Raw genomic sequence first — 17,698 nt, 5'->3', positions numbered from 1 at the left:
TCGCCAACAAAGTGCTCCTTTGCATTAATGATATCTGTAACTGTGCATAGGACACGGTCACTAGAACCTCGCAATCAATGAAATTATTTATCGCTTCAAAACAAATACGGCCCGTGATGAGTCCGTCGTTCCATGTTCACTGGAGCAGGTGAAAACTTTCCAATGTGCTAAATGGAAATTTCTAAATAATATATTCCAACCAAGCTGGGGCCCGAAGGGTTGCTTTTGTTCTCTGCGGTAATTAATTCAATCCTCGCGTCATGTCACACTGCAGTCGATGTTTCAGTGCATTCATTTCCAGTCTGTAATTTGCCAAAAGACTCATCGGTCAAATGTGTTAAACTAACATCCTCACATTTCTACTGTTTTCTCACTGAAGCAAGAAATTGCCTTTTTGACCATTTAAAATCAATTCATTTTTATGACGTCGAACAAGTAGTAAATGCGTCACTCTGACATGATCAGTGCATGTTGGATGTGCCTGTGGAGACCATATGACAAATGGCTCTACACGGAGCAGCAGGCTGGAGTATGTATAGCCCTCTGCTGTACATTTACAACCAGCCATTCCGACTTCCATTCCGACTTCCATTCCCCCAGCAGGCTATGATTTACATTTTAATCACTCAGATGGAAAGATGAATACACTCAGACGGGACGCCCGGGATTCTGTGTATGACAATGATTTGATGCATGTTAATGGGCACTTTAAAGGTCCGTCTTGGCACGGCGTATTAATCTTTCCTGAGCTGACTCATTCCAGGTTTGGCTTTCAAGGAATGCAAAGTCATTTCAGAGATAGCCCCTGCCAGAGAGGCAATACAGAGTCTGACTAGACACAGTTTTATGCTCATTACTGGCTTTTGGACCTTGTCCTGTGTGAGAATTTGTTGTTAAGCAACACTGATGCTTTAAAACACTGAGCATACATTTCTGTGAAAACTAGAGACATCATCCGACATAAGCTGGTATTAGCTTTCAACATTAATATTCATTTTTAGGGATTAGGATTCATCACATCATGAGATGTTCCTTCCGCACCGAATTCAAACACCTTTCACCGAAGCTAAAAAGCAAGACTCTCTAACGAGAAATTCTCCAAACCCGCCTTAAACCGCGGGTGCCCCACCCCCCCCCCCCCCCCCCCACACCATTAACATACAGTTTATTCTTTCATCTTTTTCATGAGAGTGGGATGACACTGCACCTCCCCTGCCGTATTAACATATTCATCCCCTGTGCCGAGCACTGACACTGCCGTTTTACATTTCCTCAAGCTAAGCTAATGGGCCTTCATCTTGGATTAAAGGAAAATGATCTTCCACCTCGGCTGTGCTCTGACACAGCACTAAGCTCGTCTCGTCTCGTGTGGACCGTTTTTAAAAATGGATCAATTCAATCTTGGCATACAGCATAGGGGCTAAAAAAAAAGGATTTCTTGATGTTGATGGTGGAGACGCTGGATTTGAAGGGCTCATGGTGGTATTTGCAAATGATTGAAGCTAATATTTCTATTTCCATTGCTTTCTGTAAGTTTTCAAAACCTTATTCACATTTCCATTACATCTGAAAACAGAATACAGGTCATTTCAAGGGAGAGAGAGACAGAGAGATAGGAGGAACATCTGCACTCCACATTCTGGGGTCTTTGAGACTTGGAGAGTTGTGTCGTCTGTGTACGGTTTGACCGTCTTACCTTCACTTAGAGGGTCTAATGTGTGAATCATCAGCTGGAAAATGCTGTTCCTCATCAAGCTGTTGTGCAGGGAGGCGGAGCTACCCCCCCTCTGCAGCCGAGGCCTCGCCTGCGAGAGGAGAAACAAGGTGTGAATAAAACATCCTGCTGCTTAAGATGGGGCTCTTCAAGTATGGCATGCTTTCTCCTCGTCCAGTAACTGGATCTATTATTTTTGTCAAAAAGCAAATTAGCCAATCACAAATGCTACTTCTTGTTCAACTAAAAGGAAACCATGCTTTTTAAAGTTCATTTTTATTTACATTATAAAGTATGATCATTTTACATACGTGTGCTGGACTCTTGTTCCTTTAGAACATTTCAAGCTCAGAGATCAGGATTCATGTTACTGCAACATTTGTTCATGCATATGCTCCACCACCTCCAGTCATGCTGCTGGTTGGAATAAGATTCTCTAATCCTCTTTTGCATAAAACCTCTAAGCAGAAGTAAAACAAGCACAAAGCACCACAGCATCTTAGAAAACACGAGTCCCATGTGTTGACACAGGCATCTGCAGTTAAAGTGGATTTTTCTCCCCCAAACCAAGGTCACACCTGCAGTTCAAGCTCAACTCGAGAACTGTGGGAAATTAGGCACCGTTGCAGGAAGCAGCTGTTTGGAATGTGTCCGCCTTTGGTTGCCCACAGGTAATGCATGAGCACAGGAGCTGTCAGGTGCTAATTCACAGGCCCATATGGGTGAGAGAGGGAGGGAAGGGAGACATATGAAGTGGCATGGCTTGTGTTAGGGTCTCGGAGGCGTGGCTTCTCAATGTGACCCTGACGATTCTCCTTCTGCTGCTCCGTTTTATTTGCTTCCTTGACGATGCAGGTTCCAATTTTTTTTTTTTCGAAAAAAAAATAGAAGAATTAGAAGAGTCTAAAGCTTTCTCTGAACACGCAGCTTCCTTGATTGTCGTTAGCTTGCTGTGTACAAAATGTAATTGTCACATAAAAGAGGTTCAGAAACCAGACGGAGTTGCTCTCTGCACACAGGGAGGCTGAAGGTTAGAGATAACGGTGCACGTCTCGTTCACAGTACCGGGGGGGGGGGGGGGGGGGGGGGGGAAGACAAGTTACACTACTACATCTACATAGAAACGGGGACAAACATTGAAGCAGACAGGAAGAGTGTCAATCAGACAGGACCTACCGACAGCTTGCCGTCATCCTCTGGTGCCCCAGGACTTGCCTTCTCATCCAACACAAAGAGAAGACGTAGTAAAGGTGGGAAGAGGGAGAGAAAGAGAAAACAGGACATAGATGTGAAGCATACCACACGCAACCACACAGACAAGACGAATAGATGATAAAGAGAGACATTACGACACGGTTACAGAGATGGAGATGACTGACTGTGATGGAAGTGGACAAGACTTGTGGGACACATTCCTCCCCACTACTGTGGCTGCCCACTGTGTCAGTCGCGAGCTGAGCGAGATTAGACGGTGTCGACTTGCATTTCCTTGAAATTCATTCAAAATGTCGTTTCAGTTTCATTCATTTGACTCAAGGATGTTGACTCGTATCAATTCCAGGCACATCACAGTAGCACAGTTAAAGTAATGGTGATGATGAAGGATAAAACTTTTTAATAGACCCACAATTTTCACTACAGCTGTGAAAATGGAAAATAACATTTGATGGTTTAAAATGTTGTGCCCCTGTCTTAGTTTAGTCGTTTGTTTAATCCATACTCAAACTAATAAAGTAAAAGTTCTCGTTTTTAGTTAGTCAGTATTTAGGTAGACAGTATTCTATCTTTTTCCCATCTCCATTTGTATTTTATCTTCTTGTCTTTGGTATTTACTCTTTATTGTATTGTATTGTATGGATTTACAATAGCATTTCCTCAGTGGGCACCGTGTTTATTGCTTTTGTTCTGTCAAGCCCTTTGTGTTGCATTGTTTGCATTGAGAATGCTACATGAATTAAGTCTGATTACTGGCTTCTTGCTCAGCTAATGACATGAATGTTCTTATCTTATTAGTTCTGTCTCAATCTGATGAAGTGTAACTGCCTCAAGAGTCGAATGCTGTTAAATGGTAGTGGGTATGTGCCACATCATGTCAAACTGACTCCAGTCTGTTAACAATCACTCAGTTCTCTGCCATCGTTCTCAGCGGGCCTTTTTTTTTTTTTTGTGCCATGTGCAGCACTGTAACACGGTCTATTTTTGAAACAAAAGCCTTTCACCAACTGTCTGACTGAACTGCGCTCACTTAATCTCCAAAAAACACGAGTGTGTGTGAAATAACAGTCGCTTAAGGCCTCTGTTTTCAACTACAAACACAAAGCTTTTGTTCAGATCTTAGCATATCCAGGCTTTGTTTCGCAGCCTACGCAGGTTTCATACAGTAATGTGTAGAACGTGTGGATAAAGTGGATTAATGCAAAATAAATAAATTCTAATTGATCTTGTGGATTTTTTTAAACGCACGGCAAATATACAAATTTGACAACACGGCCTTCGGGCTTGTCAAGTGATTCATCTGCATGCTAAATGACGGAGCATCGCACTGAATCACAAATCTCTCGATAACAGGACGGGGGAGAGTGGTGTTAACTTCAGTCCACGAGGTGAAAGCTTTCGTGGGTGTTAACATTCCTCACGACAGATTTTCTGGATTTAAAAACACAATAACTATTTGGACTCCTTTTGTTTTGCTCATCAAATCAAATTAATCTCAACTTGTAAGAACATTTACTGGGGAGCTGGTTTCCTTGTGAACATCAGTACCCACTGTGCTCCACTGTTTAACAGCTCGTCATTTTCTATGCATTAGGTTAGCTGCACATCAGTTATAGGAATGTTGGAGCTGAAATTATACTTTTCCCCAAAAAATTGAACAGAAGTTGAGCTAATCCAGAGATTTTCCATGCAGCGATTCAACTATAACCTCATACTCCCCCCATTTTATATCTCCAGGGAAATTCCCAGCACACTCCAGGTATAATTTTTCAGTTTTATTCCCAACCACCATCCTCAAAGGAAAGTCAGTAGGGTTAAGGGGGGGACAGGTGAATGTGCCAGATAGAGATTACACCAACGGGCTGATCATTAAGCCAGCGTTAAATATTATGACTAATAATCACAGAGGGAGATTAGTATGTTCCCGGCAGTTTGTGTGTTCTCTAATTCCAGCAGCTCGGCCGTACAGTTCTTACATAATGTCACATCAGAATCGTTCTTGGAAGCGGATCAGCTGAGGGAAATAAATGTTCCTCTGCAGCCGCATTCATGTAACGACGCGCTACAGAGAATTATCGACCGACAGTGTGGCATCAAGCAGAAATACTTCCGCTTTCAGCACTCAAATTGCCCACAGCTTTAAAAAAAAAAAGAAAAAAAAGGAGGGGGTGGGGGTCAGGAGGAATCGAAGCGCGCTGCTGAAACGCTGAGAGCGGAGCTGGAAGTCCTGACTTTCGAGCATCAGCGGCGGATTATACATCTTCTCGTATGAAATCTGACGGGGCACAAAAGGAGGCTATTTCTGGAGGAATTTGATTTGCATTTTCCTTTTATGCTTCGACATCCAAGCCAAATTACTTCGGAGAATAATAGCCTCTAGTTTGCCAATGGTTGATTAAATCCATCATAGCTGTGCTTTATCCCTTAAATCCTTGATTTACTCCTTAATATATCCCTAGATATATTAAAATATACAGGAATAGTACTTAGCCTTACTGTTCATCAATCTAATGAGCCACTTTCCGTATCACTTCCACCACGTCTGTTTCAGTGCTACTCGGTTCTTCGGAGTTTGCAGTCATCAAATGAAGGCAAGGGATGTTACTTCTAACTGTCACTCTACATCCAAATATACTGTCATTTCCAGAGCATTAAATCAAACTTCCAAAACGCACACAGCATCACGTGTGAATGTTTTTGAACCGATTTATCTCATTAAAACAATGAAGTCAAAGTTTTTTTCCTTACTTTCTAACTTTAATTGTACTTTATAACCATATAACCATATTTTTGACAATTTGCCATATTGTAAAATATCTTAAATGTATTTTCAAGAGATGCATGAGAAACATTAAGCTATTGCTGGGATAAAGGGAGCTTAGCTTAGCATTAGCAGTGGCAAAAGGCAATAGTATGTTCCCCTGCTCTAAATTAATTTTAAACTAGTGCAGCTTTCTTTTTAAGACAGACAGACAGATTTCTGGATTTATTAGATAGATTTAGGGGTTAAAATGTATATTTCTTATTTTGTTAAGATTTGAAATGTGCAAGTCAAACAGTCAAAATCTAATCACGATTTCGTAAACCGTTAAAAATGTATTTTAATGGTTGTCACAAGACCATGTGGAGGAGAAGTGCACAAGCCAAGCGTGAATCTGAATTAACAGCATAGTAAGGATGGTCTTGCATGACAAATCGTATCGAAAACTTTTGTGGCTGTGGGTTTTCTATAAATAAAGCATGTGTCAGCCTGCGAATGTAAAGATCTGTGAAAACCACACTGCCCGGCTTGTTACGCAAACTGGAAAAGGGAAATCTTGCACAGCTCCGGGCGTTTGCCTTCACGTGCGCTTACAGTCGGCAGCCTGTCTGTCAGAGCATGACAGGACGCCCCTCGAGATTTGTCCATCTAGATTCATCGCGTTAGAGCTAAACTGTTGAGCAGCACGACGAAGCAGCATATCTCTCTCTCTCTCTCTCTCTCTCTCTCTCTCTCTCTCTCTCTCTCTCTCTCTCTCTCTCTCTCGTTTTGCCTGGAGACGATAATGATGATCTTCGAGGAAAAGGAGGGAAAAGATGCACAACAAGTCAAGAAGCCATCCACTTGCTAATTAGTAACCCCTTCATTTTTTTCTAACAAGCAGAACTAATTACAGGAGCTGCCACGATGCTGATTTCCCACAAGGCAGCGCTCATCAGGACTGAGCCAAAATTGCTTCCTCTTACCCCCCCGCCCCGTGAACCAATCAGACTCAGGCTTTTGGGAGACTAATGGGAGAAGAAAAACTGCTGTGTCATTTTTGCAAGTGACTGTAATGACACAAAGCGGAGTTTGAACGGGCACCCGGTTACGTTTCCCCTTCCCTTAATGATAATGCTACAAATGTGGTGATGCTTCAGCAGAGCGAGAGCATGAAGTGGAGTAATGACCTCCTGATCAAACCCGCTGTTCGTCATTCCCGTTAGATCAGTGCTGGTTTTGATCGGCACAGGCGGTAAACAACACAAGGCCGGTGTCTTCTCTGCTGTCGATGAGGGAAGTTTCACCTGTATATCTGGATTTTTATCCTGCACCTCGTCGAACGCGCTCCCACTGCGTCACGCTCTGCCCCAGATTTTTTATTTAGCTGCCCTCTCCTGTTTATCTGTACGCTCCGAGAGTGACTTACTTCTTGCTTTTGGTTTAGGTTTATATGGTGCTGCTATTTCCTCATGCTGAGACTTTCATTTTACAGAGAGAAGGGCTTTCTCAACAGCAACAACCAGACCACAATCCATTGTTGGCATGGTCCAAATCTAGTTGCCCTAAGGCATTTGGGTAACCTGCTTTTTCCCCCAGGTATTCGTCACAGGGCTAAAATGTAGCCTCCACAGTACTTTCCAGCTTTCTCAGTATTTCTGCAGTCTTTGTTTAGTCTGCCAGTCACTGATGATGTGTTTTTTCACTATTTTATAACGTCAACAAAATCCGAGCCACCAGTAGGTGAAAGGTATCTGCCGGTATTTGTATTCAAGTTGCCCACCAATGTAAACTGAAAGCACAATACTGTACTGCTGCATGGAGTCCACCTTACACCACAAGGGCACGTAATGTCAACAAGGACGCGTTTTGTGTTCGTCAAATCAAGAGGGCTTCAAAGCATGTATGAGCAAATAGTGCATTTGTGAGGAGTCTAATGGATTAATACAGTTTTGATATTGCCGTGAAATTCATGGCAACAGGACAGCATTTGTGGGATTGCCTCGAAATGGAAGGATGATATGGGGAATGGAAGAACACATAAAAGTTTAGTACGGATCCAGAAATTAACTTTCCCCTTTCTTTAATGTTGTAAGATTTTTTTCAACATTGTTATTTTAATTTTAATGACATTATAAAATATAGTATAAAAGTATAAAATTATTAGCAGTCTTATCCTTTAGTTTTAGTTTAGTTCTGCAGTTAAATCCTACTTTAATATCATGGTGACCCGGTAAAGTCCAGATCAAAATGAGATAATGTTTTGAGGTCAATTTTCCCATCGAGACAGCAACCACTACTTTTATTCCACCTCACCCACATAATCCTGACCAAAGACCAAAGGCTTTGTTTAGTCGTTGCACTGTCAGCACATACCGTAGTCACTTCCGATCGAGTGAAAGAGCACACACACACGCACACACACGTACACACACACACACGCGCACACACACACACACGTCACACCACAGACCTCAACTTGGAGATGAGCTGGAGGTGTGTGTGAAGCTTCCTGCCCGTTGGCCCCTTACATTAAGTACATGACGGGCTTATATGCTGATAGAGCCCTCTGGGGTCACCTTGGTGGGCTTGAGTGTGGATGGCATTGGGTAAGGGGGGGGGGGGGGGGTAGCCTCGTGCATCTTGTGCATCAATCTCATCAGTGATGGACGTAACACGCTCAGACGATGACAGAGCGGGAAGAGCCTCTCAGCAGATTCACTACACCACCAAGCGTATTCTAATTAGCTCATTAGAGACTGTCTGATTGCAATCACTTCCGTTTTAAGAGTTTCTCTCTTAAATTTGGTTTTCGGCTCCTCTGTGGTTCTCTGTGTGTGGCTGCATGCGTCTGCAGCTGGGAGATCTATACGCCAGATGATGCGCAGACATTATCGCCATGGATTTCACAAATTACGGGTATTACAGGAACCATGACTATCGGAGCTGATGTAATGGTCAGCTGCTGCGGCTTAGTAAGGCTGACGTTGAGGGTCAAAACTCCCCCCAAGGAAGGGGCTATGTATGTATATAAGGCCCACCAGTCCTCGGCCACATACAGTATGCACCGATTCTATCTTGCTGGGCTGTCATTTCATACACCCATGAGATAGAGATCTCTGTGCCCTTCACATGATGCTTTTACAGTGCTGTTACATTAGCTAATTTGACCCCGCTTTCAAAAATAGCCCGTGATCGATAAGGCTTTCATTTTCTTGCAAGCCTCAACATTTCACCTTCAGGCTCTCCCTCAGCACAAAAGAAAAAAACAAAAAAGCTAATTTCAGGTTTTCAAGAATTGCATTTTTTTTTTTTTTGTCTTCTTCATAACACTGACATCCTGGTTTAATTTGATGAGGTAAATGTGGGAAAATAATTAATTCCAAGCATTAAATAAAAAAAACCTTCCTCTGACCCTTTAAGACCACAACAGTTCACATCATATCCGATGATCTAAAACAACACTCAAGTCCTAATGGCCTCCAATGAGGACAGCAGTTACAGCTGAGCCAGAGCAGTTCAGGCTGTCTCTGCCACATCAAAAAAGGGTTTCATGACTGGGCCTGTACCGAGATCAGTTGCTCAGCCTGGGCCATAAAGTGTGACAGCTTTTTAAAATCCAATGTCTCTATCATGCAGTTAAGTTAAGGTGCCCTCTCGGGAAAAAAAACTCTGCGTAATCCATTTCAGGAAAGCACCCTCCACTTGTCCCGAATCTCTCCTTTAACCCTTCCCCTTGTTTTAGAGTTGCATCAAGTGTGGAGTGGCCCTCAACAAAAAAAGACCCTCACATCAGTAGTGGTCAGCCAATCATGACTTATCCACCCACATCACCGAAACAAAGGAGACGTAAATGAGGACTGATAACAAGGATGTGGAGGAGTCCTCCACTAGAATGGAAAACACAAGGCCTGTTGCTGCATTATTAGCTCTTTGTCTTATTCACAAGGTATTATGGGTAGCCCTGGATGAAAATTGGTACCACTACATTTAAGAAAACATAAGGAGAGAAGGGTGAGGAGGTGCTGTCCATGGTGCTGCACCAATGGCAGAGATTGGGCTCAATGTGAACTAGCACAATAATAGTTTGGGAATACATTTATTATAAAGGTTTTCAAGATGGGCTTCGAGTTGCAGCAAACTGATGCTTTACAACCGTAATCTAGGGCGGCTGTGGCTCAGGGGTAGAGTGGGTCGTCCTCTAACCAGAGGGTGGGCGGTTCGATCCCAGTCTTTCCCTATGCCAAAGTGTCATGGGCAAGATACTGATTGGCCCTTAAGGCTGTGACTTTAGATAGATGCCCTATATGAATGTGTGTGTGCTTTGAGTGGTCATCAAGACTACAAAAGAACTGATCTTAGCAGCTGGCGGGGGAGAAAACAATACTTCAAAATGATGACGCATATGGATTTAAACTAAAGGCTCAATGTAAAATACGTAATAATGATTTTCTTGATTATCAAAATTGATACATTTTCTCTCAATTGACTAATTGATTAATTAAGTAATCGTTTCAGCTCCAGACTCAGTACGGGAGTGCTGGCGTCAACAATCCATGAGCAACTGAACAAAATTCATCGCACTGTAGAAGACGAAAAATTATCTTTTTCGTAAAAATGTAAATATTGACGATATTACAAAATTGAATTAAGAGTGAATTTCTATGCAGAGACAGATAATGAGCTTCTCTTTTTTTCTTCTATTGGACAAAAATAATATGCATTGCTTTTCAAGGCAGACGACACTGTGCTCTTACATGATTACACAGCAACTGGGGTAAGTGACGGGGTGACCTTCAAATCATTAACAACACTGAGGAGGCAGTGAAGAACCACGGTCCACTCCGATAAGAATGAAGAGGGGGAAGCCAAATTGTTCAACAGCCAATTAAGGACAACATAAGAAGCTGCTGTCAGCTCCCTGTGATGCAAATAAGAACTTCATGTGTGCAACTGTTTCCGTTGAATGCGATTAAATTATGTTCGGACAAAAGCGGGGCGTCGGCGGGTAACGACACAGCCAAGAGAGCTTGCGGAATAATTGCAGACAATAGAGGCAGAGAGGGTGAAAGTAGCAACAGCCTCAGCTCTGGATTTATCTGAACAATACCTTTATCTCGATTGACTGGTCAAACAGCGCAACAACAAGGTAAGAGCTCGGAAACAGGAAAGCTAATTATAGGGTCTACAGTAGCGCACTCACCTCTCCCTCCTCTATAGAAAGTACGCCACAGCTGGAACAGGTGATAAAACCTTCTCATCGTCATGGTGAGAGCCAAGTCACAGGATTTATATTTTTATATTTTTAGACCCCGGCTCCCTGTTGTCACTGGCCAAGCTAAAGCTACAGAATGAAGTACATGCTGCACATGTTTGCAAAGGTGCGCACATATAACATTAAAACAACGCCAAGGCCCACACACATAAACAAGGACAACTAAGCAAAGCTTTTTTACGATTAGACTTAGAGCATCAAACCATCGGTGAACAGTGAATTTTCCTCTACTTTCCATCAAACTCTGCTCCTGTAGCTGTGGAGGGCTTTTATTTTGCTCTCTCCGTCCACCACTCAGTAACCTTGGCCAATACACAAACATTTAACCTCCACTTATTTTTTAAATTTAGCTTCAAACCACGGTCACTACTACAACTTCTCTTTTAAAAAGGATACAAACATTCATAACGTCACTGCTGCCATAGAAATACAGAGCTCAAATCAAGGACGAGGGCACTTACCACACAGAAGGCAAAGCGAAATAGATTCAATTATTTTGAACCTCAACATCCCTGCACTGAAAAGGGAGATTTATGTTTTTGTGTACTGTTCTTTTACGGTAATTCAAAATGGGATTTCCCTGCAATTAGCTTTACAACTGCTTTTATTATCCAGTCAAGCCCAAAAGGAGGAGTTTATCTGTGCACATCTGGATTGTAGCTTGACAACCGTCATAATGGAAGATAATCCCATGCACACGTCACCCACGACTAAGATAAACAGGTAGCTCATGTGGCGCAGCCTGATATTACAGTGTGCGAGGTGGGAGTTCACTTGGATAAAAGTGAAAAGCAGCACAGCCAGCAGCAGCATACAACAACTGTTTTTTTATGTGTGAACAGAAGGTGTATGGCATCAGCACTGGTGCTCAGATGCCCAAATCCACAGGGAAGAAACACAAACAGTCTGCTCCCCGCACAGAATCAGGTTTGTAACCGATCTTTGAAGCGCATCCTGATGGAAGATCTCGCCTCTGTGACGCTATTTATAGATTGGTAATGCATCAGAGGTCACACCTTCCATCTCAGCAGAACCAACATCTGCCTCGATACCCACTGGCTTATCCAGGCTCGATGATAGCAGGAATCTAATATTGTGGTTGGATGCAGAATCTTACCTAGACACTGATCTGCACACAAGTAACAGATGTTTTCCTTGAATGTCTCACCATTACTTATCATTTCAAATCGATTACTGATGTCACACTCATGATTTAATGTAAAGAGCTACCATCTTTGCTTCAATTATTGTTCAATGAAACCAACTATTCAGCTACTATGTGCTGCTCTTTCCTGAGGATGACAAACTGACTTTGGCTTCATCGTCATGACTGACAAACCCTGATTTTCGGTACGTCACGACGATCACTACAAGTAGGAGGGGGTGGGGGTGTCACTCCTCTGTCTTTCATGAAGCCACAGTGCACAAAGTGCTGGCTAATCTGATCTGTCTGAGCCCGTATTTTCAAAAGCAGCCAGTCAGTCCATCAGCCAAACAATGAGAGGCCACAAGATAACAAGATAAGCCCGGGCCGGCCTGGTGAGGTGGCCCTGAGGAGGGGGTGTGCAGATGATGAAAGACCCTTCTAATGCCATGTACGGCCGGAGTAAGCCTACTCTGCAGCGCCTAATAAATCTGACATCATGCCATGTCAGACCTGACCTCTCTCAGAGATACACAAGGTTTTGAAATGATAAAATCTGTAACAATAGGTGTGTGAGGAAAAGAAGTGCAGATTGGAATGGGAAAATAATACCACTTTCATTGTGGAGTTTTTGCGCAGAAGTCAGCATTGATTGGCATGGTTTACTGGGCCATTCCTTTTGCATGCAGAAAGAAAGAGTTTGGACAAATGGCTGCTCCAGTGGAACACCATCCGCATGCAAAGCCAACTCTAGTACAAACGCAGCTGTTGCTTCTCCAGCGAAAAATGCTTGAATCAGAGATATTCGCACTCCTCCATCTTGTGCCGCCATGATCATTCGAGCTTGTGGCTCCTCTGTGACCTTGAGCTGTGCCTCTGCAGCGTGTACAGTGAGGATTCACAGAGTGCGTGGGCGTGAGATGCGTGCATTCAGATGGGGCATGTAGGGCATCGGGCGTTGGGTGACCTTTTCCGGCCCCTGTACACACGCAGAGTGACCCAGTGCTCAGTAATCAGACCTTTGTGCACAGAGCGTGAGTCGACTCGGTCCCGTTAAGTCACCGACCACACAACTAGACTAAGAGGCTTAACTGTAACGGAACGTGCAACAATTAAAGGCAGCGATATTATATAGTGAGGCCGTCTTTGACCTACGAACCGCTGCAGGGCCAAGATGGCTGACATTCAACTCCCCCTTTGGCATTAACGCAGAGGGTGCTGACTTGTGGAAGCACGATACATTTACTGCAAGCAAACAACAAAAATACTTTTGTATTTTGCAGGAGAAATGTATTGGATTAAATCATACTGCGATGTGTTAATGTTACTTTTTTCCAGACCCACATAGCATAATTGTTTTGGCCCAGATTTGGCCCACATCTGGCCCACATACCACGTGGCATGATGGCACTTGAGCGGTCCACTCCCGTTTGCCGGATCTGAGCCAAAGGAAGCCATAGCAATACCACATGTCAACCAAAGGTGGCTTAAATTTGTCTTGTGCTATTTGGACGATATTAGCCATGTTTACCACATGGGTTACTTTAGCTTCACATCCAGATTACAACTTGCCTAGAACACTGCATGTTTGCTATAAAAAAAAGGCCCACATTTGTTTGGGGATATTTAGGCCACATTTGCTATTTTACAAGTGGACAACTTTAGGTTTTCATCCATTTTGTCCAGGCCACAAGAAGGTCAGAAGTGCTGCATCATTGCCTGAAGTGGCCTACATCTATGCTATCTGGGGATACACCACTTTTGAAGCCTTATTATCGGAAATTACTAGTTTAAAGTGACACCATTTCCCCTAAACCTGTATATGCTTTTTCATTTTGGTCTTGTAAATGGATTTAAATTGATTTTAAAAAGAACATTATGATTTTAAACGGAATAAACGTGGATGACTGCCACAGATTACAGGGCCGTGACTCATTAGAGTCACGATTGCAGAGGTGGCGTCCTAACTCTCTGGGCTGAGGAGGAGTGCCCTTGTTTTAAGATTAACCAGCAGCTAAGCACTCATTAGGTAAACAAAGGTATTAACCACCAATCAGGCCATAATTAATAGATAAATACTTCCATTCAACATTTGCTTCGGTCACTGATAACCAGATGAAATCACATCATGCACGAGGATCAAGTGAAGTGATTACAAGATCCTATTACTGTATATGAAACTGAATTATTGAGCTGTTAGGTCAGATTTTGGGGTTAAACTTTGATTTCTCTTCACCTTTTAAGTTATGTAGTCGAAGTTTAAGCAATATTTGTATATCCTCAGTGGGTAAAATGAATGTATGTATTTGAAATGCTCTTTGAAACAAACCTACTTTGTTAGAATTAGCACTCTACTATAGACAACTTTTAAGCATATTCAGCCCAATCACTTTAGTTAACGGCTAGCTAGTAAACACATTCAGCAGCTAAGAGACATATTTCCTGAAGGGTTGGAGGAGACCAAACTTGAGCAAAAGGAGGAGTGAATAATACACTTGCACTGATCAAACTCAGTTTAAAATGTAAATTTTATGTTTTAGGCTTGTTAGTGTTGCCAAAAAAACAAACAAACAACTAATTAAGGTTTAATTTGTTGGCAGTTGCATTAAGCAGTAAACCTAATGTTTGATTTAATTATCATGATATAGTATGGTCTTACGTTCAAGCTAAGTTTATTTCAGTCTATTTTCCCCAAATTGTCATTATCATCATCATTAATGGTTTGGCTGACAGTAAATTTCATGAGGATTTCAAATATGCAGGTGTTTTGCTACAGCCAAGATTTAAAACATTTAATCACACCTCGAACCTTGTTGGGAAAATAAACTCTACTATGCAATTTTGCCGTAATTCCAAGTCAGTCGTAAATGCACAGGATTATGTAGCACTCACGGTTGTGTTAAGTGGATTGAGAGATTATTGCAGATTTATTTTTGATTGATGAGGTTGACCGTTGAACTGCTGATTTAACAATGACTTTGAAGAAGCCAGCATCCTCTGTGTAGAAGTGAGATGTCTTTGTATTCTATTGATAATGTTAGGCGTCAAAAAATAAATAAATACATTTAAAAAATGCTCTCACACTTTAGGAGCAATGGAGTTATTTTCAAAGGCATTTACTTTTACATAAGTTGCACAAAAGAAACCTTTCAGAGAACGAGAACACAGCAGCGGCGGTTACGCAACAACACAACAGGCAGCGGACGCAGACGGTACAAAATTGACCGGTGACTTCTAAATGTAGAACATCACACGGACGACAAAGCACCACCTCTCCTCTGCTGCTCACTGCCTGTGCAATGTGACACACAACAGGGACATCCCAATATCATAATGCACAAAGTAATCTCAGGGAAGCCCATTTTAATCAAGTGTTCATTTCAAGGGCACAGCATCAACTGAGAGAGACGCTCAAATTATTAACTTATAGAAAAGCTGCTCTCGGTTCATCAAAACATGGAGGGAGTACGGCCGTTCCGAACGCTGCTGCGAGGCTTCTAGCGAGCGCATCACGACAATCCTTGCTTCACTGGCTACCTGTGAGTTTTGGATTTAGATTTTAAGACTTGACTGCTTGTATTTAAAGCCTTGAATGGTGACTCCTGCCAATATCTGATCTGCTCACTCCCTATGAGGCTGATCGCTGCTTTAGATACTCCGGCGGGGAGTCACGGCTGCAAAAAGCTCGACTTGCCACTGAAGGCGACCAGGCCTCTGCTGTGGAACTCGTGTAACACAGGCAACCCGTGTTTTGAAACGTTCTCTATAAATAATAGTTGTGACTGCCACCTGAAAACACAGAGAGACAAAGCAGCTCCGAGATTTTGCAGGAAAATCTCTCGCTTATCCTTGTCCTTGCCCTCTTGTCTTACTTTCCTCTGCTCATGTATGAAATACGCACATGCCTGCGAAATTGCCAATTAAATCTCAAAATAACACTCTTCCGTCCCCAAAGCGTCAGAGCTTGATTAAGAAAGGGTGTTTAGATGATCATATTCTAATAATATTTGTGCCTTTCTGGTTTCATTAACCCTGTAGACCCTGAAACTAAAAAGGAGGTTAACAGGAAGTCTGTACCTGGTGAAATCATTTGATGTTGTATGCGTTTTCAAAGCAGGCGGCTCAGGGGTGCGGCCGAGGGATTGTTACCCACAATGCATGAGAGAGGAGAATCTAAATGTGCTCTAAGCAATGTGGGATATGAGACATGATGGCAGGATCTGATCGATTGAACTGTCAAAGTTTGTCTTTCCACACACACACAGAAACGCACACCTCTCTCTTGGCCAAAGTACCCAGAATCCATTGCACCTCAAGGTCACCTCAGTCTTTCTCTGGCACTCAGCCTGTGAACCTCACTTCTCATTCGTCTCTGAATCAAAGTAATGCAGCACAAATAGGACAGAGAGAAAAACAACTGCTCTTTAAAAAGAAGAGAGTGCGTTATTATTTTTAGCATTTTTGGTGAACACGCTGAAGAGCAAATGGCGGTGTTGGTTTCTTCCAGAGTTTCTCTCCACATTGTGCAACCTGGCGTTTAGATATCCTTTATGTACCTAGAATAAATCCTGGTTTAATGAAGGCTTTACAATATAACTTTCTCTAAATTTCATTTCCATCTCATGTCACAAAGAAATCTAAATCCGTCCGGATAATCTCTACACCGGTATCAAATTGCACTGCAGCGTCTTTTGCCCTCAAGTGTCATTGAGGGGGCGAATATTATGTGAAGTAATGCAACAATTTCTGCTGTCTGACTGTTAGATGTTTATTTTTAAGTAAATTACCGCACTGACTGTCTGTAAATAGCCTGAAGAGAATAAACATGGAGGAGAGCACGGGACAAACGAGACAATCGCAGCAAACCTGAACCTGTTTACTATGTGTGGTTCACCTCATCAAGCTTCATGTGGTTTACATGTTTACACAACAATTTCAATACAGTGTTTATGTGGGAAATCTTTAACTGGGGGGAAAAAATAGCTCCTGAGACTTCCCAAGGGATTTGTTTGTCAGACTGGGACACAATTTGTAGAGCTTAACCCAGAATTACACATTTGACTGTGTTTTATTAATCCCACAGAGGAATACTGTATGCCAGCGCTGCTCCAGCCATATTAACGCACAATGGTCGGTTTAGCTGTTGAAAGCAAGTTGGAATTTCTCTTATTTTCCTCATGCTAATGTGAGGAACATATATCACATGAGCCAGTGTCATAAACCATATGTTTGGTGTCAGCTGTCGCACAATAAATGGTCAGGAGCAGGAGATCTGTGAGGATTTCCTTTGAGAATGGTAATTTGGTTGCGGAGAGGAAAAAAGTGTGGAGTTGAAAAACAACTAACTCCACGAACAAACTGGGTTCATTTTCACTTTTGGCTCAACTGAAACACGTATCAAAGCAAGTCTGACGAACACATTGGCTTCATGAAATGTGTAAAAGGTTGAGTGTGACTATGACTATTTAAGGTCATTTTCTTCAACCAAAATAGTTAAACGCACTCCTGCCCACCTACTGGAACTTCCACATAGTCTGACAATTTATACATGATTATATGTAAGAGGAGATGGTGGTGAAAGGTGGTGGGAGAAATAAACATTAATGATAA

At 42.4% G+C, this 17,698-nt stretch overlaps 1 protein-coding gene across 10 annotated transcripts in view; it reads right to left on the bottom strand.

The window, feature by feature from the left end:
• The window catches only part of LOC117752246 (sodium/potassium/calcium exchanger 2-like), a 40,363-nt gene that overhangs the window by 19,878 nt on the left and 2,787 nt on the right, over positions 1–17,698 (bottom strand). For 6 of the 10 annotated variants that reach the window (XM_034569478.1, XM_034569477.1, XM_034569485.1 and 3 more), the window contains exons 3-4: positions 2,891–2,938; positions 1,697–1,805 (exon numbers count right to left, since the gene is read on the bottom strand). In XM_034569478.1, coding sequence (XP_034425369.1) covers positions 1,697–1,805; positions 2,891–2,938 — 157 coding nt within the window. The remainder of the gene's footprint in view (positions 1–1,696; positions 1,806–2,890; positions 2,939–17,698) is intronic. The other 4 variants (XM_034569481.1, XM_034569486.1, XM_034569482.1 and 1 more) reach the window with 2 other exon arrangements.

The sequence above is a fragment of the Hippoglossus hippoglossus genome, chromosome 18, assembly GCF_009819705.1.
Source record: "Hippoglossus hippoglossus isolate fHipHip1 chromosome 18, fHipHip1.pri, whole genome shotgun sequence".
NCBI lineage: Eukaryota > Metazoa > Chordata > Actinopteri > Pleuronectiformes > Pleuronectidae > Hippoglossus > Hippoglossus hippoglossus.
The sequence above is the reverse complement of the archived record's forward strand: the minus strand, read 5'-3'. Positions and strand labels throughout refer to the sequence as shown.